This window comes from Trichogramma pretiosum, unplaced genomic scaffold, assembly GCF_000599845.2.
Source record: "Trichogramma pretiosum strain Unisexual culture from Peru unplaced genomic scaffold, Tpre_2.0 scaffold100, whole genome shotgun sequence".
Lineage (NCBI taxonomy): Eukaryota > Metazoa > Arthropoda > Insecta > Hymenoptera > Trichogrammatidae > Trichogramma > Trichogramma pretiosum.
In genome coordinates this window covers 421,661-445,135 of record NW_019640801.1, presented here as the reverse complement: position 1 = coordinate 445,135, position 23,475 = coordinate 421,661, and the positions used below count along the sequence as shown (strand labels likewise).

General features: G+C 36.6%; 2 protein-coding genes across 6 annotated transcripts in view; one reads left to right on the top strand and one right to left on the bottom strand.

The window, feature by feature from the left end:
- The window catches only part of LOC106649480 (disabled homolog 2-interacting protein), a 130,497-nt gene that overhangs the window by 18,570 nt on the left and 88,452 nt on the right, over positions 1–23,475 (top strand). Inside the window, exons 1-3 of one of the 5 annotated variants that reach the window (XM_023458833.1) lie at positions 4,068–5,027; positions 9,500–9,628; positions 11,311–11,376. The exons of 2 other annotated variants lie outside the window; for them this stretch is intronic. In XM_023458833.1, the coding sequence (XP_023314601.1) occupies positions 4,928–5,027; positions 9,500–9,628; positions 11,311–11,376 (295 nt within the window). In that variant the 5' untranslated portion in view covers positions 4,068–4,927. Of the gene's footprint in view, positions 1–4,067; positions 5,028–9,499; positions 9,629–11,310; positions 11,377–15,394; positions 15,745–19,669; positions 20,006–23,475 lie in introns of those variants that run through there. 2 more of the 5 variants (XM_023458841.1, XM_023458843.1) reach the window with 2 other exon arrangements.
- Positions 6,373–8,223, bottom strand: LOC106649496 (carbonic anhydrase 6-like). The gene is made up of 6 exons (XM_014366938.2): positions 8,063–8,223; positions 7,297–7,449; positions 7,068–7,215; positions 6,894–7,005; positions 6,582–6,806; positions 6,373–6,516 (listed from the first exon to the last, which is right to left on the bottom strand). Exons 1-6 carry the CDS (start codon positions 8,136–8,138, stop codon positions 6,415–6,417), a joined length of 816 nt encoding a protein of 271 aa, XP_014222424.1. The 5' UTR covers positions 8,139–8,223; the 3' UTR covers positions 6,373–6,414.

Here is a 23,475-nt window from a genome sequence, read left to right as displayed (position 1 = left end):
AAAAAAACTCACGATGATAAGGGAAAAGTAGTATAAACGCAGAGAGCGCGTATTTAAAAGACTTCGCGGACAATTTGAGGCTGAACAACGTCTAAATATAATGAAGTGCCCGTAACGACGTGATTATTTTGCGCTTTGCTTTGAGAACGTTTAAAACAATTGCGGTGTAGATGCCATGACGGTGTGTACGGCATATTGTGCTAATGAGATCTCATTATCTTTATTCACCGAATAGTAAGTCGTAGTCTGTAAATGAATTGCGAAAATTTGGTTTTGAAATTTGCATTCTATGGTGAGAACTTAACTTATTGTGTAAAAAAATGTCAGAGAACATTACTAATTACTTTGATGTTTGTACAAAAAATTCTCCAATCACTGACACATAGGTACTGATCTATATTTATTACTTTATTTCATTCATTTAAAAAAAATTAATAAAAACATGTTCTAATATTACGGAAATCTTAAGCTTAGATTTCTTGTTTATCGACCGAAGTAAATTTTATTATCTTCTATGGTATCCGTCGGTAATAAAATATAAATATACAGCTCCGAAGATAGCGTTCAAGGTAACATTCGTTGTCTATAGTACCGACCTCTCATGGTTATGGAGCTTAAATTTCTGATTTTAGTTCAATATTTAGCCATATGAGACGCTAATAAAGAGGTTACTTGAAGTCATAAGAGAATTGTAAGTCTTTAAGTTATCAGAGCTGTTTTATTTACTTATACATGAACATTATAGTGTCAAATTCGAAAAAAATGCTTCTCTAATACTCGGAAAAAATTTTGGAGTAAAAGTAAGTATCAAGTGACGTAATTTTATGATCAGAAGTGAGATAGGACACGTGCCAGGATAGAAAATGTAGTTCGAATAAGCAGTCGATAAAATAAAGAGTATACAATGCGTAACTTCTTGGGACCGAACGCATTGCACCTGCAAGTTAGAGCATCGTAATGTATCTTCGTAGACGTGAATATATCTATGTACGCATTGTTGCATGGACAGAATAATGGAGCGAATCCTACGTCATATTTTCTTCCATATGCTGATATTGCGCGCATGCAGTACGTCTTACCTTGTTGACGATATATGTAGGAATGGAAAATGAAGCTAACGTGACAAATCGAAATCGATACAACTTTCATAATAGTCCTTTTTTAACCCTCTTTCACGAGCTTTTAGTGGAATTGAGATCATCGCAAGAAGGATAATTTTTCACGATTATATAATAATTTTCAAAGGACTAATATTTTTGGCTTATAAACAAACAAAATGAAGGAGTTTTATTAGAGCATATGATAAATATCCTTCCTACCCGCATTTCCTTCATCTTTCTGAAATGTAAAGAAGTTGAGTTATACTCTTTTATTATAGCACCTCGAAGTCAATGCATTCTTATGATATACAAATAATAAGGCACCGGAGAATTTTTCAAATGAATTTAATTCATAGAAAATTTTCATTTGATTGTAGTTTTGAACCTGCGAGAAGAACTTTGAAGCGTATTTGTGTAATCAGCAAATTGCTATGCATTCGTCTCTTCGGACGGTACTTTACGTGCTCAATTGAAAAATCGCCTGCGATGCCCGTATGCACTGTGTGACGCACGTGCGCATAATTGTAAGGCGTCAACTTGAAAGCTTTGTATGCTAAATTTACATTAGTCACACTTGAAGCTCATTCTTATTTTTACAAAAAAAATCTTGAAATTAAGTTACAATACAAATTGTAATTTTATTTCAGGATAATTTCATTGTTTTATTAATTTTGTTTTTTTTTAATTTTAATTAAATAGATAAAATAATTATATTTAATTTTGACATTTTCAATCGTAAAATAATTTTACTCAACGCTCGGGCGTGGACATCTATTTATTTTCTATTTAAAAATAAGTTATTAAATTGTAAAAAGCTTTACGATATCGATGAAGGCCACAGGCTCTGGATCTCGTTTTCGTTCGATTCTGAGCACATGCAAGCAGCAACGTGGGTGTCATCACATATTAGGTGCCCATTGCTCTATCACGAGCAGTCGTCATCGTCGTTATTATTATAATTATCATTATATGTGCGAGAAGGGCCATTGTTTCGCGTAGAAACACCGGATGCCTCGTTCGCCGAGTACATGCATGAACCGGAAGAGCCGATCATCGTCGCGCACCAGACCGATATGAGTAGATGCCATTTCCTCGAGCCGAACTTGGGAGTGCCTCGCTCGGGCGCTATTCTTGTGCTTCTTTTTTCTGTAGCTTTGACGATCACCGCCAATCGTTGCCGATAAGATTAGCAGCCGTTGTATTTTATATACATATGAATTTATGCAACAGTTTGTTCATACCGATCGAGAGTTTTAAAATTCGATACAAGTATAAATAAAGAGAGAAATGTCACTCAATCTTACCGGATTTTTCATTATAGACAAGAGCAAATTTTTTGGAAAAATTTTCATGTCAAATATCTATGTTTATTCATACATGCCAACGCGTCGAGGATAAAAATGACATGTGATAGTACATGTCAATTGGGCATATTATATACATGAATATACGCTGCAAGCGTTAGCATATACATCCATGGTGTATATAATTTCATGCTCAACTTACCGAAGTGTACATCATATTATGCACAATATACTACACATGAATATAATACAGTGGATGTCATTCAGCCGATGCGTCCAGACTTGCATTCTAAATCATACGAATTGTCTTTTCAATGGGTATCGCATGACATGCTCCCCGGCCGAATGTAAATATAAAAAACTGCTACTCCTTCAATCGGCGCATCCGATTCAGATGTCAGAGCGCGAGTCGCGATGCTCGCGAGTGGAAGAGGGATGGACGCGCGCAAAACCGAAGTTTACCAAACACGCGAGGAGTGCGCTTACGCGTGCACAGTATGCATAAAGCCGCGTACGTGGTACACGGGGTGCAGTATTTCGTGATTAAGTGGCGCAAACAGTGCATACACGTACGTGCGTGCGTATACGTCTCGAGTACTCCAGCGAAGAAAGGCGCCTTTGCCAACGAGCACCTACCGCCTCGTCGCTATATTTTCACGTAAAATGAGAAGAAGTTAGCGCAATGCAAGTTACATAATACTTGTCGCGTACCTTGGGCTATTTACTTCGGGGACGCGCTTATTCTCTACGCGCAAGTTGCGACGATTTTCAACCACGACGCAGCTCGATGTAGGCACAAAAAAAGGAAAAGTGCAGGTATACACGGCGGCAGCTTTTTTAGCGCAGGAATGCGCCAATGAAAAAAGACGCGCAAAGTGATTAGCGCAGTCGGTAGCGAGGCAGCTTTACGTAAGCAATGCGGAAAACAACAAATTGATCGGCAGAAACGCCGCGGATCGCCTAGATTACGATTGCACGAGCGATTTACCTGGAGCTGATTATCGCTAAATTATAGCTTCGAATTACTCATTGGAGCGACTTTGAGCGATGCAAGCGATGGTATAACGATGATCCGCTCGTTCCTCGAAAGCAAGCACTTTTTTCGCACAGCCGACCTGAAAAAAGCTCGCACTTGCATGTACCGTAACGTCGACGCTCGACGCTCGTGGCTGACTCGTTTGGCCATAATAATCAAGCAATCATCCAATCGAGCCAAACTCCGCATGCTCATACATTGCACGTTTTAAGCGTCACGACGACTCGACGGCGCGCATCATCAACAGGCGTGTGAACTCGCGAATTGTGGCCTGGCAATCGAGCATCGCACGATCTCGCGGCCGAGTACGACTATTGTTCCTTCGCCGGAGTAATATTTTGATGTCTGCTCTATACGTACGCGTGTTTGTTGCTACGTTTTGACTGCCGTTCGTACGAGCCGAGTCCCTCGGCCATGCGCGAGAGAGAAAGAGTTTCGAATGGAACTGCCTCGTCGGACAGGCATAGGCGGCTGGCCAGAGCAGCGGCTCGTGCCTCTTGGCCGATCGCACGAGTTATATTGTCTCTCTGCGCGTATGTGTCTGTAGCTGTGTACACACGTACTCACACGCTCGCCCAAGAACTGCCGTCACAATTTAATCGCGCGGCAGTAGGCCGGCACATTATACACGCTTGGCTCTCTCACATGCACACACAAACACGCGCGCCCGAGCCTCTCTCAGTCTGCTTTAAGAAGTCAAGCTCTTGATATGCGTGCTGCGCGCTGTTGATGCAGCACGCGCCAAGATATTTGCGCCAGTGATGTTTACGGATTTGCTGTGCGTGCAGTGAAACAAAGTGACGTGCGTGAACGAACGCGGCCGAGCCTCGTGCTCCTGCGAGCTCATTTTTATTACAATTTTACCTTCCGAATTTTACCAAGTGTCTATGGAAAATGTCTAACGTAAATGTCTGCTCTCTAAGTGATTGATCAGAGTTTGCATATCAACGATAGTTGCATACCAACGATAAACACTGTCATTGATATGACTTCATGTGCTCACTTACACGCAATAGTTTCATGCCAAGCATTAAATTCTATTTATTTATTGAAGATTCAACAATTAAATTTACTCGCAACTAAAATTTTTATTGCGTATGAAATTCTTTAATAAATGAATCATACAAAAGTTTAATCAAAATTCAAACAAACAAGTCATATTAACGTAATAATATTCTCAGCCTTATCTATTGCGAATTAAAATCCTCGATTCCGTACACTTTGGTTTTATTTTTATGAAGTGATCTATGGTCCGTATCAATTAAAGTGTTAACGTGAAACAAAGTGATATTGTGTTGCTATGTGTTAGTGCACAAATGAATGATACGTGCAGTGAGCAAGTTGTAAACTGCATCCGAGGTGCAAAGTTCCTAATCATAGAGCTTATATCGAGTCTATGTGACGTGCGCGTCGCTCTAAATTTACCTTCGCCGACAATTAGTACCACCAAATTGACCAAGCAAGCTCATTAATACAGCGTGTCCAGAATGAGTCACAAAAAATCTTGGTATTGGATTCTGCGACGACCGAGAAAGAAAAGCAAATCGGAACTCGACAGCGAAAGTCCGCCCAGTTCACCGGGCTCTTGTGAGTTCATTTCCTTGGCTTAAATCTGCCTTTGACATATTTCATATTCATTATACTCATTTCATTCATTATATAGCCGAAGGTTGATTGGCTAAGCTATACGATTGCTACATTGATATGTACGCATGGCTTCATTCAGTCACATCATCAATTACACGTGCTTATCATCTCATTGCATTGGCAACAAACACGGGAGTTTAGAAATGATTTCCGCGAGAATTTTCTTTCTTGAAAATCCTTGTAAATGAGCCTAACCTTTGTTTCCTGACAAATACTTGAAACGATACTTTTTCGAAAATACAATAATATCATTTTCAATGAATACGAGTCTTATCAGACGCGAACTCAGTTATTCAAATGCCGCAGAGGATGTTTGTGTCAAGTCTCAAATACACTTTCCTATTGTGTATTTCCAGCGTCAGACTGTATTCCTCGGCAGCCACAGCAGCTGATTCATAAGGGGCTCTGTGGATTGTCTTGCACATATTATTATCGTATGTATAATTACGTATGACTAATCGCTATATAAAAAGACGTCAAAAATGCGAGAGCAGACTCTTATGCTTCTTCTCGGCGATAATGAGTTTTCCACAACTTCATTTACAATTATAAACACACAACATACAATTTTGTATTAAACTTGAAATATATTTCGTTTATGCTGTTAGAAAAATATAACAAAAGATCACATATTTTCTCACTCAATCATAAAACCTCAAAGTTCCACATCAAGTTTGTGCGTTATTTCTTTTTATTATCATTATTTACGTCGTCTTATGACTCAACTCGAATTTAGACCCAGTAACTGATAATAATTCAGTGAATGTCAAACTTCAGTGTTTCGTGACATTCTTCATTGATGTAATTTTGTCGTAGAACTTTTGATATCAATTGTGAGATTTTATCAAGTATATTTATGATGCGTGGGTGGATAAGAAATGAGATTCGATATCCGAACTTTGAGCACCCCAAGGAAATCCAGAACTATTTCTACCAGTAAGACTTTTGCTTCCTTTCGGAGTTATCGCAAATAAAATGTGAGATGAAAGTATGCGTCCGGAAATTTAATTTTATCTGTGTGATATGTGTTTTACTTATACAGCCACTCGTACGTCAATGAATTTTCACCCCTACCACTCATTATCGCATGCAGAACATTTTATACTAGCAGATGAAAGTGTTCGTTTTACTAGTTGATTAGTGTTGCTGCATTTTTTATTATAAACTATAATTAAAGTGTATATTAATTTATCAATATAATAGTTTTAGCATTTACATTTTTATGTAGTTTGCATTTTTTATTTAGACCAGTTAATGTTATAATGATAATATTTAGGATCTGTGAATAATTTAATATAATTTACTGACATACTAAAAATAATCTAAATCAAATTTTGTACAGCTGAATAACGCGATTATTCAGTGCTTGCAAAGGTCTCACATTATTTTTATGTCCATCACTGAGTCTTACGTTCCGAAACATGTGAATCTAAAAACGACAAGAAAAACGTAGTTTTTTTTTTTAATTTGCGAAGTATTAAGATAAAAACTCACAATTTTAGGCGATATTGGCATTGTTTTAGATAAAACTATCCATCGGACGTTTTCGATGCACGGAGGTGTAGTCAGAGATCCACTATAAGTGTACAATTCATCTAGTTCAGATATAAATGACGATAATGGAAATGGTTCAACTTCGTCATTAGACTCTTTAGGTTGCTTGACTGTTTGTGCTAGTGATGCAAATAATTTCATCCCTGCATTAGGAATTTGGTAATTCTATAATTTCAATATATTCAAAATTGATTTAAAGATTTTATCATTTTCTAACTACAATTTAAAATTCAATTTCTCGCAAATACATACTCTAGTCGCATATATGACACCCATCACTGCGAGACCATCAGAGTGTCGTGAAGCTTCTTCTGATGAGTTATATTTGCCGTTGTAGTGCACCAAATGTAGTTCAGCTGCAAACCTTCGAACGATAAAATTTATTTACTACTATTATTATTTTATTTATCCAACACCTATACACACCTCTTTCCAACTAAGCTGTGCTCTGATCCTGAATGATCATCAGAACTCCAATGTAAATGAGCTGCTTTAAATATATATCTTTCATTTTTAAGAGATTTTCCCGTCATGAATGGAGAATTATTAGCCCAGATAAAATTCTTTAAATGAACTAATGTGATTGCATAGTTAAGCTCCAATATCTTTTAACTATTTTAAAAAATTTATAAAGTTTCTGTTTGGAAAAAATTACCAGTGTGTCCATCATTGTGCACTTCAAATCGTTCAGGTATAAAATCATAGTTAATCAATTGCAAACTAGATGGGTCGTGAAAAAAAGTATGTGGTCTAAGGTCTATTGGGGATTGCCTCTTTCCTGTATTGCAAATCGAGCCAGATCCACGTGCTACCAAATAAAATTACTTTAGTAAAAAGTAAAATATTAGAGTCTGAAAGATTTTGCAATATTTTGATAGTTTTTTTAAGAAAATGTTAGTAAAATGAATGAAAATTATGCGGAGGGATTGTCTCATCAGTTTTATCAATATTAGATTCTAATCTCTTATTTACAGTATATTATAGACGTTTAGCTATTTTGACAGTTTTCGATTACAATAATAAGTCAACGAAAAAATTTTTTTAAATCGGTATATTTTTAATAAATTTAATTAATTAAGGTCTTTTTGAAGTTAGCATAAATTAGGTGATAATAATGCATTGAGGTTATGCTCTTAATCGGTAGAATGAAAAAGATCAATCATTGACTTTTTATATTGAAACAATTACACGCATTATAAAACAAATCCAATTATTTATTTTCATACAACACCTTTCATTGAATTAATAAGAAAATTATAAGGTCCAATGAAAGTCATCACATAATGTGTTAAAAACATAAATTAAAATTACAGAGAAATCTTTTTGTAATTCTAGATTTTTGCAAAATCTTTCAAAAACTGATTTTTTGGTGATTTTATCTATTTTTCTAAACGTCACTTATACTTATTGAACAACAGTACCTGGTTTGTCTGAAGTACAAAGTTGAATATAACTAGATGTCAAAATAATTGTAATTATGATTCTTGTTAGAATCATCTTCTTTCGTTGTTTCTACTTCCACAAGTTTGAAAAAAGCAATGAGAACTTTTGAGTGCCGATCTCTTTTTTGCATCACTAAACACAGGCGTACTTTGAACATCCTAGACAAACATTTTCTGTGCAGCTATGCGTTATCAAAAGTCATTAACTTCAAACTCAACGGATGATTTGTAACAAATGCATAGCGCAATTTTTATATTTATCACTTTTTACGTAGTCGTTAAGGAGATACTAAAGTCAGTTAAAAAATGGCATTGCAAAATTATAACCGAATATTTTCGTGAAACTTCCGCAATATATTTTTACTTATTACTCTTAAACAATCAAAAGTAACAGGACCGGACCGACAGAAAAAAATATATACCTTGATGTTTGACATTTTATAGTGAAAGCAGTTTAAAAAAGAGCTGCAAAACTAAAAAGTAAATATGGCTGAATTGAATTTGAAAACAACACATCGTTCTCATATTTCAAGTCAACTTAGCTTTTCGTATTTATTTTTTATAGATATCTGTTACAACAATGATAATTGAGGCTTTTCAGATCATCTTATTTCAGGTCTATGTAACACATACAATTATGGAAAACACCAAAATATTGTTCTTATAGGCAGGGTAACGGTATAACGAAAACAGTATACGTTCATTTCACAAAATCTATACAAATAATTTTATATTTATTTTTTTATAACTTTGCGTCATTTTATTTTTTGTTTTCATTAGAGTAGAACTCAGGGTAAATTTGGTAGCAGGTGTGGATAAGATACGACCATCATTTAAAGTAAAAAAGTGTATTAAACGAAAAAAGCAGTAAAGTTGGCAATCTAAATTTCAAGAATAAATTATGCAAGTACACTTGTTGCTACTACTCTAATCGATAGGATATGTATCTAAATAAAACCTTTTTTTGCCTTTGCGCACGGATCATCACACGTCATACTACCATTTTTAAGAAAGAATTGTTTTTTAGTTAGGACTACGATACAAAATAATTCGGATTATCTTTCTTTTTGAATTGCTTGGAGACTACTTAGATTGAAAAGATTACTCGATATTATATACACAAAAAAGTATAGAATTAGTTGAGTCCCTCATGTACAAAAAATTAATACTCTGTATCAAAAGCTCCTTTTGAAATTGTCGTGCACAAGTTTCTTCACAATCAATCAAAATTTTCATTATTCATTTATAACGGCTTCATCGATACAATAGAAAATCGTTGATAGGTGTGTTTATGCTTTCATTCCAAAGTTATCATACTGCTTAAATCATCTTCATTATTCACCCATTTTGATCAACGTTCAATACAAGCAGAAAAATTTCAAATGAAAAAGGAAAATTATTTTTGATTTAATTTAGCGCCGTTATTAAGGAGGGCCACCCGTAACGTATTAAAACAAAAATCAGGATCAAAACAGCGGCACACTTTTGCCAATGAAATTTCTAGCTTGGATAAAGTTGATTTAAATCAACTTGCAGTTCAGCAAAGTAAGTTTCTTCACAAAGAATTTTTCCGATTATTTTTTTAACATTTTTATTTCAAATAATATCTGGAGTTTATCAATAACGGAAAAATCTAATTTTAAAAATATATCGACCAGCGAAAAGTCCAGTTTTCATACTTATTAATATAATCGAATGCATCAATTAATTCATAACAGAATCTATCCCTCACCTAGCACATACGTATAGAACATGAAATGTTACCAGCAGTGGCGCTATGTATAACTGGTTGCAGTTACTAAAGATTGAAAGTATATGTTTGCTTCCATTATTTTTACACATCTATGGTTCATGGTTTAGTGAAATTGAACTATTATTATTTGACAGCTTTAATTTGAAGAAAATTTTAAAATTTGAATAACACCTGTAACTTAATGATAGTCAAAATTTTTTTGGGGACATGGATCATTTTGATTTCATGGAAACTACGGCAGGGAAAAAATTACTTACAATTTTTCAATATTACTTTATCACTTATACTTTTTTCCAGAATAACTCATAATAAAGTAAATTTTTTCTTAAATTTTTATCTTTCAATTTGTAAGGCAAAGTTCGACTCAGCAATTGTGTTCTTTTGACAGTATTTCGTGATAAATACTTTTAAAAATTATTTTCCTTGAAGTAAACACTTAAGTTAAAATTACAACTGTCGCCATTTTAAACATTTTTGTCACTTTATTGTTAAAACTAGTGCAAAATTCATTTTAAAATTAATTACTAGTTGTGAAGATATTATTAGTAGAAAAGGAGTATATATCAAGTAATTTCGACATTGTTTTCTCCATTTATTGAAGATAATTTGAACAAATTATGTGAACAACCAGAAACTTGAGTATAGCACGTTGACTACATATCATTTACAATAATGTATTGCGTTAAGTTTGCACTATTACGTTCCAAAATGACATGATAGCATAGTCATATCTATGAATGTTGAAAAATTAGTGGATGAGTATTACCTGATTTTTTAGGTTGTCCAAGGTATAAAAAAAAGGTTTGACATGAATGATCGCTGGAATATGGATCTCTGGAAGAAACCCACATTGAAAAGTTTATTATTGTCGGATTCTAACAGTCAAATCTTTCATAAGGGTAATTCGTACCTACTGACGTGCCAATTTTAAAATAAAATAGAGTTTATTGACCTAGCTAGCTTCAAATACTTCGTTTCATAAAAAATATAAGATCAATAGTTATATGAAAAATAAAATCAATATATCGGCTACTGGTTTCCATTTTGGGATTTACTATAGACACAACATATAAAAAAGAGTCCAATGACCAATAAAATTAATCAATATTGGGTTTCTACTGCAGCTTGTGTTGAGCTGCAGCACAGGTTTACATGTATTCAAGATAAAATAATTAAATTTCATTCTAAAGTAAGGTAGTAAATCAAAATTTTTTTGAAAAGAATCTTACTAGAGTTTTTTCAAGTTTCGATGAATCTTAAATATAGGCGGAATCTGAGTTTAAAAAACTTATTAGCATTTAGAATAGACAGGCTATAATAAAAAAGACGTACTCAAAAGTCAAATTAAAAATTAAAAAATGGGTCGGTACTTTTACATAATAGTTGATGAATTATTTAATATTTTGATCGAACTCAATTTTCTACATATGTGTAGTACTTTAACAAATTTTAAAATGTCATTTCTTTATTGCAGGTGAGTTGAAATCTCTCTCTTTACCTCGGGGCATGCTTCCAGAGCTATCAGAATATGGCGAACAAGGTAAAAAAATTTTAGGAGTCGTTTATTCTTGAAAACGTATATTATAAATTTTATTAACTGTAATTTATATTTAAATACATTATATATTATTCTATATTAAAATGTATTAGCTTAACAAACGTCATCTTTTAACACAATATCAATTAGTGAATTGCATAACAACAATGTATATTTCAGTAATATTTGGTGCACATGATGAGTACTTTAAGGTTTATCCGAAAGGCATGCCAACAAATAATTACGAATGATGTTTGGTCTCAGACGTTTTTACGACCAGTTTCTATCCCCACTCTCACTGGAATTAGAGAATAGAGGTCAAAAGTGTGTGCAATGGCGGTGTAAAAATGTAGTTGTAAAGCAGTTGCTACTTTGGAACTCGATGCGATAATTATTGTTTTGTTTTTACTTTCCTAGACGAGAATTGTGGCTCCTATTTTTACTAATGCAATACTTTGAAAATCGATATAGTTTTATTTTTATTTAAAACGAATTATAAACATGTAATTAAAAGGGGTTTGTGCATTCATATAATCGAATAAATTTTTTAAATTTCGAAATTTTGTGAGGTTTATGGCTTCAAAAGTTTTAGCGATATTTGCGGTTTGAATGAAACTTTCCAGCGCTTAAATTTATCTACATAAAATGTTCGATTGTGCACTAGTGATGGCAACTGTTTGGGTCGTTTATTAAAGCCCACGCCTACTTTTCTTTTTCTCTTCAACTACACCGACACAACTATGAGAGAATTCGTTATTTAAATAGTATTTTTCGTTCAACTTTTAATTTTGTGTAATTAACGTTTATATATTGAAAGTGGATCGAAGGGCGACAGAAGTTTTTTTCAGCACTGTATCTGCGAGCTCATGCAATATTTTTTCAATGATTTATTTTATGTTAATTTTATAGGATATTTAGAACAAAATAAAAAGTGAATTTATGATCTCTTGCGAAATTCATGACGGTTGAATATAAAATAAAAATCTCTTGAAAAAAATTGCTCGAAAAATTTCATTTCAGCACACAGAATGTGTGGCTAGTTTGTAACGATCTGATAATCTTTAGATTTTTTTATGGTAAAATATGTATATACTACACCTTGATTGACCAAAAAACCTTCTACTTAAGCTCTAATCCCAATTACATTACTTTTTTTATAATACTAAATATTGTGATTGGATTGACTGGCCACGGTATTCTGACGCGAGTTTTTCATCAATATTAATTTATGGGATCTCAAAGTCTTTAAATAAAAAGTACCCTTTCCCACCCAAGCAAAGCGGAATTTGGAAAAAATTTTTGCTCCTTTTCCAAGAGATCAAATATGGCTTTCAGTTGTAAATAATTTTTCAAAATTCTGCTTCACTTAAGTGAAATTTGAGTCCCCACAGATCAAGATTGATGAAAAACTCACGTCAGCAGCGCGTCGCGTGAAGAGATTTCAGAGCTTGGATTTTTTGGTTAATTAGGTGTAGTGTGAAAATATTTTATTACCAAAAAAGATACAATTTCAACTATTTCGATTTTTAAATATCAGCTTCAAACACTATCTTGTCCCTTTAAGTACATGAGTTTATTTTGATGATATGAAAAATACTTTTACATTGATATAAAAAGCCACCGGTAAAACCGGGTGTAAAGAGTTTCAGAGTGACATAAATTTTTTTTATTTAAGTTTCTGTAAGAGTAATATATTTTACATTCGTTTTTGATTCAACTAGTTTATTTCATGCAAGCAATATAAGAAAAATCGGAATTTTTCATAATATAGTTTTCGATATAAATGCGGGTAGAATTTCCCAATGACAAACAGGAAAAATGTTTACCATACAGTCTAAGTTATTGACCCGTATGATTGTCTCCGATAATCGCTATGTTAAAAACACGATGAAAGTGCAAAAAATGTTTAATTATAAGTAATTTCATAATTTCTACTCTTGTTTAATTTTCATTTTTTAAAGTTACGCAAGCGAATAATTCTTTTCTAGTTCGGTGTCTATCCTTAGCACACGTAATGCTGATTATACTGCGTTCCGATTGCACGAAACGCAGACTGTCAGCGATTGAACGCCGCGGTGCTACTAAATAGATTTTCCGTTAGATATTGTGGCGCGCATTTACATTATGCAGGTGAGATAGTTTCGATTCTTTTTTCACTGCACGTACGCTTCGATGCAATCGTCGTTTTCAGACAAGTTCTCAGAAGAGTTTTATGCAACTTATGAAGTTTGTTTATTGAGCAACATTCTGAAAATTGCTCACAAAGCAGGAGAAATTTCATGCTGAACGACCATTTCATCTTTTGTTTGATAAAACAATACTTGTAGATTCACGTTTAAAACTCACGTGGAAAATGAACGAGTGAGTCTAGTGAGATTCATTTTTATGTGAAAAATGTAAAAAACTTGGTTAAAACTGTAATTTATCTTGACATCGAATAGAAAATATTTCTCGTTTGACACAAAATCTAGAAAAATTCAAAGAATTGGAAACTCAAAAATCAACATTGCCAGTAAGGTTTACTGTTATAATTCAAAATAAAAATTACAACGACGTTATCAACGTTATTTTAGATTGACAGGTTTGAGTGATGGACCCAAAAAAATGAACATGTTTAAATTAGCTTGATTACTTTAATGCAGCAACCACAGCGATGAATCTTACATTGTCGGTAGCAGACTTTGCACAGTATTTTACAACCCGCAAAGAAAGAAAGAAAGGAAGAACCAGGGAGGAGAAGAGTGAAAAAAATTGATAATTGACCCAGACGCCACTTTAATTCCTTCCGGCATATTTATATACACCGCAGCAGCTTTTGAAAGCTAAATGAGAAATTTAGGCCTTCATAGAATCTTTGCAATTAGTTAGGAATGAACGTTAAATGCCTTCGTGCGCACATGTAGCCGAGAGAAACATCAATAAGTTATGTATTGTAATTTTTCAACCTTCATGTATAATATACACATTTACAGTATGACTGAATTATCCATATATAACAGCTATTATATTATGATGATGATTCTTAATATAAATATAGCAGCACTGCACACATAAATTTATAATATTTTATAGTACTCTAGAATTTAATGCCTAGAAGTTGAAAATTACGCCGTGAAGATTTGCCTTCTTGATATATATTATTTCTCGTGCATGCGAGAGTTGCAAACTTTATTTCTACGACGACGTTAATGTTTGCATAAAATTCCTAGATTAAATGAATGCAGCAATTGAATTTCTCTTGGCGAGTAATCATAAATATCGATGGCTCTCGGTAAAATTAGATGACTTGTGAAAAACCATAAATGAACAGTTGGTCTGTTAGTGCTCGAGGCTCGCCACGAGAAATGTTTTTACGTTTTGGAAAAGCAATCGATTGAAGAAACTCTTCGAAGCAAGATCGAAGTACAATAACAAAATGGTCCCCTCAAAAATAGCTATATGCTATTATAAGATCTACGAACAGATGCGAAGATGTCAATTTGACTTTTATTGACACCTCTTGAACTCTATTTACTGAAGAGCATAATTTAAGAAAAAATTAGCAGCAAATTTACGAGTAACTCACTTGGGCCGCTGATGTATTTATACACTCATCCTCTAAAAATGAAGTTCCATATATGACGAGTTTCTTTCTTTAGAGGTACTCACGATCGTGAAATTTTTAGAAATAGTATCGATCCACGCTTTAAAATATGTAAAACAGCTTATAAGTGTTATACCCTTGGAGGAATGACAAAGAGGTAGAATTGTTTGGTCAATAATGCAGTTTTGTTGAAATGTGGAAGAGCGAGCAATGACTTACTTTTGTTCTTAGTAAAAATAAATAAATACGCCGAAAGGGAGAGAAAATATAATATAGGATTTCGCCCACATAAGCTGGGAGAGCGGCGCAGGCTGCCGCAGCGCCACGCGCGGTGGGAGAGCTCTACAAGGCAGTACATACAGCCGTGGACGACGACGACGACGACCGACCGACCGACCGACTAGCTGCATGCGACTGCGAGCGGCATCGCAGCCGACTACCGGGACAGTAAGGCGCCGTCGTTCCCGCGCTTCGGCTGCTCCTCACGACTTACTTCACTTTCGCGCGCTGTAATCTCACGGCAATAACTTTGACCCATTGCTTTCCTCAATTTTCCGCAATTAGTGGTGAGTTCAACAGTGAATTTTATCCAGTGAGTGTATGTGCCGGAGATCGTTGTGTTACCAAGTAGTACAGTGTAGTGTGCATGGATTTGTTTCTGTGCAATTGGGCCGAAACACAAATGAATACGCACGAAGGTGCATCCCGGCCAAGTTGTTATCGTTGTTCTGCGCGTGTATTTGAAAAAAGTTATCAGCGACGAAGATAAAAGCAAATAACAATAAAAGGTACGAGACTCGGCAATTTATCAGCTGAGTACATTCATATAAACAATGGCTCACGTGCGTCGTGCGACTATTGTTATATTGCTCATGACGATAATACGTTGCATCGAACTGACGGTATGCGCGCTTCTCGCTGGCCGTTGGAATTTGAAAAAATTCCAACGACTTTTTTAATTGTAAAAATAGTTTCAAGCCCGATAATAATACGTAATATGGTGACTCAAACTGCGGCAAAACTGTCTTGAACATTAATCAATTTCACAAGGCGAAATTTGCGTGCAACATTTGGTGGAAAAAAATTAATTGCTCGTTCTACTGTACTAATTTTCCATTGACGTATCGAGTGCATTCGCAAATAAGTATGAAAAATGCCAACCGATACCGAATTACACTTATCCCATGCTCCGCACGTGCATTTAAATTATTTTAATTTTTTTTCTCGTTCTTTTCAACGTTGAAAAAATTATACAGTCCGCATTTTTACGTATTTGCTCGGTTGTCAGGAGGTGAGCCGTGAGCGTAACTATGAAACACGACATAACAGTGTACGAACAGAGGCTCGCAATACACACGCAGGCACACGTACACGTTACACACACACACACACACACACACACACACACACACACACACGGGGCGCGCTTGGCTTTTTTACATTTTAACGTTTGGTCGAGGAGCGATGGTATCGCGAGCGAGGCGAGCAATAATCTTTCGTAGGCGTATATGTAGCGTGCAAGTAAGCCTCGCGCACCGAAACACCGGCCACTTGCTTCGCTGCGATTAGATTTCGAGGCCGCTGCCACTACTCACCCATAAATACGCACCGTATGCGCGGAAGAAGCTTACTATTCGCCATCAACTTTCCAATTCGCTATTATGATGTATAGGCATAGCCCTAAAAGTCCGTGTTGTGTTCAGGGGGTTTTTCACGTGAAATCGTCGTTCGGTTACTTGATAACTTTATATTATGCTGCCTGCCATGTCAGGAACTTAGTTCGTTAATTACTGCTTACTTGGGTTTCGCGGCACAGAGAGCTGATGAGCCTTCGGACTTGCTTTAATTTACATACGTGTTACACTCCAGCATATTTTACGATATATTCTGCATGTTTACAGGGCTAATTGTAAAAATTTTTACAATCAGTTGCTTCGTACTTTTTTTGAACGTGACAATTTACGAGAACTCGAGCATAACTCGCATGAGTCAACCAGCTCTTGTGTCACGCGAAGAATTTTAAAAAGAAAAAAAAACTTGGCTCATTGGGTTTATGAAAACAAAACATGCGAGGCTTAAACTGACAGAAAAGGACGAATGATTCGATGTAGACGCTCGATCGAAATAAAAATGTACTAGCTTAGCAGTAGCTATTTGACGCCATCCGTTTAGTCAGGCATTAGCAAGAGTCATCTTTTGACAGCTTTTCCAGACGCTACTTTATCCGACGCCGCGTCAAAGTTCCTAGTGTCCTGCATTGCCCATTGGATTCGAAGTCTCGTTGGAAAATCGTGCGATCTGCCGGTCAATGCGCTACTATGCGCCTCTAAACGGTCGTAAATTGTGCAAGTTTATTCCCAATCTCGTTACAAAAATAGGCTTGTTCACAATGCGTTAAATACGATGCTGCTGTCTAGCAAGTTAATGCACTGGTCAGGCAGTGGCAGGCAGTTGCATAGAGGCAATAAATCCCGCAAAATACCTCATCGATATAGTCTACACGCAGCCCTTTCATAATTCACTGGCGCTATATATTACATGGGCATTACCAGCTTTATATACGTTGCGCTTCATGCCATTTAACAACATTTTCTCTCTTTTTTCCATTCTTTCGTATTTCTAAACTGGGCTTACAAGCTAGAACACGTAGGTTGTCTCGCAGCAGCGATGACGAGGACGGTTAATGGCACTTTTCGAGTTTTTATGTTCAGCTCTCTTCCAGAACGAAATAAAAAAAATGAAAAAAAAGCACATTGACGACTGCGATGGAGGAACTGCGTACTCTGACTTTTTTCCGTGACACTGTGCGGCATGCTCATTGAATTCATTTCCCTCGAGACTAGCGACTGCAGCTCGTGCACTAGCACGAGGAATGCAATGGGCTCGCGTGGGTGGAGACGCGCTCATGTGTGATGCGCGAGCCTGAGCGATTTTTTCTTTTTCTCGCTCTCTCATTACTCTCATCGTTTTGGCCTTCGTTCCAGCCGGAACTATGTAGTGTGCTTCATCGTAATTACAAAAGAAAAATGTTCAACTCGTAATGATATTGATCTCCGAATTGTATCTTCCATATGTTCTTTTGTAGTTGTTGTATAGGGACAATAAATACGAGTGCGGGGATCAATCCCCCTGCTTATTAATGTTAGATATATAAAGTCGAGTATCGAGTCGAGGAAACGTCCATGAGAAACAACAAATACGTCTCGTTATATCAAAAGACCGGGAAAAAGATGGGATCGGACAAGCGATTTATGAGTTCATACACACACACAAAGGTAGCAGGCTAATCGACAACAAAAAATTAAATCATTTCAATGAAAAGACGCAGAAAAAGTTGCTAACTGACGCTATTACATAGCATGAATACTGCAGTAATGCTGTACGTACGGCTGATAACACCTGTTTGTGCACCATATATGTAGCGTACAAAGCGACGCGTGTGTAACGTGTATAATATAGGAGCGAGGGTGAAGAAGAGCAGACTGCAGCAAGGAGTAGATAGTTCACGCAACGTATAGCCACCTATCGGGTCTCGCTCGCCTGCTTGCGCTCACCTCGTTGCCTTCGTTGGTTCGATCGGTGCGCGCACACATGCGACTGCGGCAGGTGAGCCGCGAGACGAGGGTGATAGCTCAGGTATCTAGAAACTTTTGGGCCCTCTTCCTCTGTGTAACCCTCGAAGCTACGCAGGCATATTTCTTCAGTATATCCTCTTACGTCTCGTTTATTAGCTGTAATAATGTAGCTGGCGTCGGCCTCTTGACTTTTCTTCCTTACTCCGAGAGCGAAGAATTTCAAAGTTTCGACAGAAACGTAACCGAATGCTCTCTCTCTCTCTCTCTGCCTCGTATACGGAAAAAGATACTCACTAGTTAAAATATTTGGAATCGACCCAGTTTATCGTCTTACGCACGCAACAGCTCGCTTCGACTCGGTATTCTTACGCGGAGAAGAAGCCTACGTCGGGTGTGCGTACAAGAAGCAGCAGCCGCCTGTATTTATGCGCAATGTAGTTCGTTGCGCCAACTATACGCGAGGCGCAATATATAGGTTAGATACACTCACGCATACATACTCACAAATGCAAGACACGCGGGAATTTCACTCGCGGGTGCACTTAACGCACTGTTCTCCCAAACTCGCGCCGCAGAGAGCCAGAATGGTGAGAGGCGCGTAAGCGCCGCCAACCCGATCGAATTCTGCATGATGCGCCGCTGCTTGGGAAAATATTTTTTTTTCTAACAATGATGCCATTCGAGCCACATAGAACAATCGGCTGCTGAGCTAAATTACATTTCCAAACTAATGGCCTAAAAGCTGCATCTATTTTGTTTTGATTTTTTTTATATTTGGAAATAAACCCACGAAGAAAGTTTCTTTCTTTTCGATTGCTACCTGACATTCATTCTCGCAAGTTAATATCAAACCTTTATTAATTAGTTGCATTAAAAAATATGCTATGCTATAGCTTGTATGCTCTAGAAGTATAGATACACGCGCATCGAGGGTTAACAAGGTTCATTTGAACCATTTAAAACAGTCGAACACAAATTTAAAAATATTGAAAATATCTAAAAACAGTTATAGCTGTTATGAGACAAAAATTACCAGTCACCAGCCGATACAACTCGATGCAACGTAATACCGCTATCTAATGAGCTTAATGTCTGAATCATTGATCATTAAAAGTGTAAACAAACGAAATTTTTGTAGATCGACTCGAAGAAAACTCACCAGAGATATATTAATAGGTATCAACTACGAATGCAGCAGAGAGTTGCGCGTATGCAGGCGTAACTGGAGAAAGAGAGAGAGAAAGAATACATCGTGCAAAAAATGTGCACTACTAAAATTAAACGCGTCAGACACAGTAACAGCAGCAGAAACAGCGCTTCTGCATATTCGCTACGTGTATGCGTTACTTTGGCTGAATGAGTGACTGTATACGCAGTACACACAAACGCACGCTAACACGAGCTTCACACTACACGGCTCTTGTGTTGCGAGCGACGTGAAGATTTTCCCTCTTTCAAGATGACGATTCTAAAGGTACGTACACGTATATTTTTATTGTTACAAACGTACACGTCGAGTGTGTACCTTTGCTTAATTATACGCGCCTGCAGCAGTGGAGGTTTTGTCTTTCTCTCGTGTGGCGCACGCCAGCGATATCGCGAGATGACAGAAGCGAAGGAAGTTTACCTGAGCTCTTCGCGGTGAGATGTATACAGAGACTCTTGTCTAGCTTTTTTCACACGTGAAAAACAGATATACGCATATGTATTATGTGCGGATATAGCAGCACTCGGCATTGCTTTGGCTTTCATAAATGTGGATTATAATAAGGGAAGGTCGACAAACTCGCGAGCACTACGATACGTATTTGTTGACTTCCAGGCGAAAAATAAATTAAATAGTCAACTCTTAAAGACCTTTCCAATTCCGATTTTCAATTAATTCGAGTTCCAATTGTTCGAAAGAGTTTTTAATGAAATAAGACTTCTTTATGAGCATCGTGATTTCGCTTGCAAAAAATTTCTTGTTAGAGAAAATTCAAAGCTGCGGCATCACTTGAGAGAAAGACAAACTCATCACTCATTGTATCGACAATAAATTAATAACGTACGGAAGTGTGACCTAATATTCTGCTTTTTAATCGTGCTTCACGCGTCAACTGTGCTCGGACTTACGAACAAACTTTGAAATGAATGTGTCGAGATCAAAAATTTCTATTCTCATGTAAGATTTGCGAATTAGAAATGGAATGCAACAATTGAAAATGAATGAAGTTTATTTCTCAGATTATTGTTTAGGTTCGTTGTTTAAATTATCATTGTGATGTAAGTAACACAGCGAAATCGGTTGTAAAAATCATGAAGACCATTAAACTTATCGACATTGCTTCAGTCAAATTTTCATAATCGAATTGCGAATAAAAATAATTATGTAGGTCAATTGTAATTGCAGGCGGATGCGCGTCGATCTATGGCATGTGCATTCGTGCATATAAATAAGTCATAAAAATCATTATCTCGCGAACGAGCTTTATTTAACAAGCTTAGCCATAAAAATGATTTAAGTTACCGTATGGTTTACGCAATAGAATCTGCGAATACAATCTGCAATGCTCGCTTGATTCGATCAATGATTATTTTACGTATATTATATGAATGATTACTTGGCCAAACAAGCATTAGACATTATACTCGCTCACGAGTATGTGATCATCGAGTTATGCCATTGCCCGAATGAGCAAGCAATTTTTCAAATGGTCATCCCGCCTCTATCGTGCAATTGTCACATCTTTGAAGATTTTTCTGTAAGAGCCATGTAATATTGCTATCGCTTTCGGTTGGGAGCTTTACTTGGCAAGATCATCGACGCACGCGGCCTACTGTTATTCTTAATTATGTCCACACGCGCGCCTTGATTCGCACATATATTTTTTCTTCGGAAGCAAAGAAGTGAATCAAATCAGTCAGTCACGTAGAGCTACTTGCGTAACTTCCGATGCCCTCCCGAGTCCGTGTGCTTGCGAGTGCTATGTGGCGGAAACTTGAATGATGGAACAGATTTTGTATGATTGTTGGTTGTGCTGGTTGTGGCATCCTCGCGTGAGCGTCTGCTGTCTGCGTTTCCGGAATAAAGCCCTCGACCTGTAAGCCGCTTCTCTATATGTGCACACACACATACTCTCGCCAAGACACATCTGTTGTCGACTGTGGCCTGGATTTTTCTGAATTTGCAATAACTTGCGGCAGTATATATCTATGCGCTAGTGCAGCTATGCGCGGACAGCCGTATGACTCGGCGCTTTTTTCTCTTTCACATGAATTGCGAGTAGCTGCGCTGCATGCGGCTTTTTGTTTCCGTGACTCATCGAAAAGAAAGTAACGTATTTTTTTTTATTATTATTAGCATTTGATCTATTCATCAAGATGCAATTGACACAGACATTGTTTTCGCCATTTAGTTAAATTACAGCAGCGAAAGCCACTGATAGTATAAAGACGCGTTGAACGCGACAACAATCCGGTGACTTAACGATGCTGCTTCGATAAGTCAAAATACAACTGTTCACAAACTATTTTTCGAGATTAAACATACCAGGCTTCGTGCGTGTATACGTATAATTTTTCTAACGTACCTGTTTGTTTTTTTTCTCACTTCTTACACCAGCGTACGATACGCATGTCAAGTCATGCCGTTGCTCGCCACTGTTGTATGCGAAGCGTAAATAACAGTAGATGAAAAAAAGGCAAAAAACGTAGTCTTTACTGTATCACGTTCTGTTTGCTCGTTCTCTTGTGTCGCATTGTGAAAATATTTACCTTGACATAAACGTTATTATATTTTATTGCTTAATAATTCGTATTAAAATACTTAAAAATGGCATTATTCCGCCGAGAGACAGATTATGTACCGGTAGTCGAGCTGGCTAAACAAAACTTTTTTATGAAGGACGAACAAAATTATGCGCAAAAATGTTCTCGAGTGCATAGATTACACTCGCGAGGGATGATTATTATTTGATGTTCGTTACCTCGTTGTATCGCGATTACTCGCGAACACACATATATCGCAGACTCTACATTGTTCGTAGTTACATTTAATAAGCTCATTGAATATTCATTGGTAATTGCGCGCACGTATCATATGGACGTATGCATTTATCCACTTATACATAGAGTCTTTCAACGCGAAAAACTTTCTACGACGAATAGATTGGATTGTGTAAAATTTTGAACAACCTGAGCTCGTTTTGTTATTTGTCACGATCAGCTCGGAATTTTTTTCATGACTTTTTTTTGTTATAAACACTTGCGCGGCGCGAATTGTGTCAGGTGAAAGTACGAAAGAGCTTGTCCGCCAAAGATTATTATCCATTTATCTTAAATGTTATTTTTAAGGAGAGAAATTTTCCAAAGATACTTAATTTTTCAAGCGATTGTAAAAAAAAGTTTCGTTTGCGTGCAAGAGTATTTCTCAAAGTTCATTTTCCACGACTAGGCACGCACGAGAAACCACCAAGAAAAAACTTTATCCTTCTTTGGCCGCATATAATACACGCGCCAACAAACTCATGCATTGAGGATTTTGTACTCTCCAACTTGTGCAGTATAAAAAAGTCTCTATAGCCAAGGATGTACTCCGTTTGATGGGTTTTTATTCTTCATTTTTTTCTTTCTCTTTCTTTTGCTTGGCTGCGTCGTTTATCCTCTCGTACGTATTGTTCATATCGTGTCTCTAGCGCGTTAATTCAAAGAACAAACGAATAGCCGCTCGGCGGCCAACGTCTCGTACGATTGCCGAAGCGTGTAAGAGCCACTCGTTATTACATATCTACCTGCAGCTCGAGCTGAATCGGTGTGTTTTATAAATTCACCTCGGTTACGGGTTATATAAAAATACATGTAAATGTTCGCTATTACTTCTTATCGTTGCTATATCGATGCTTCGCCGAATCCGCTAATCATCGCAGTGAGTGCGACACGGTATTGACCTACATGTAGCAATTA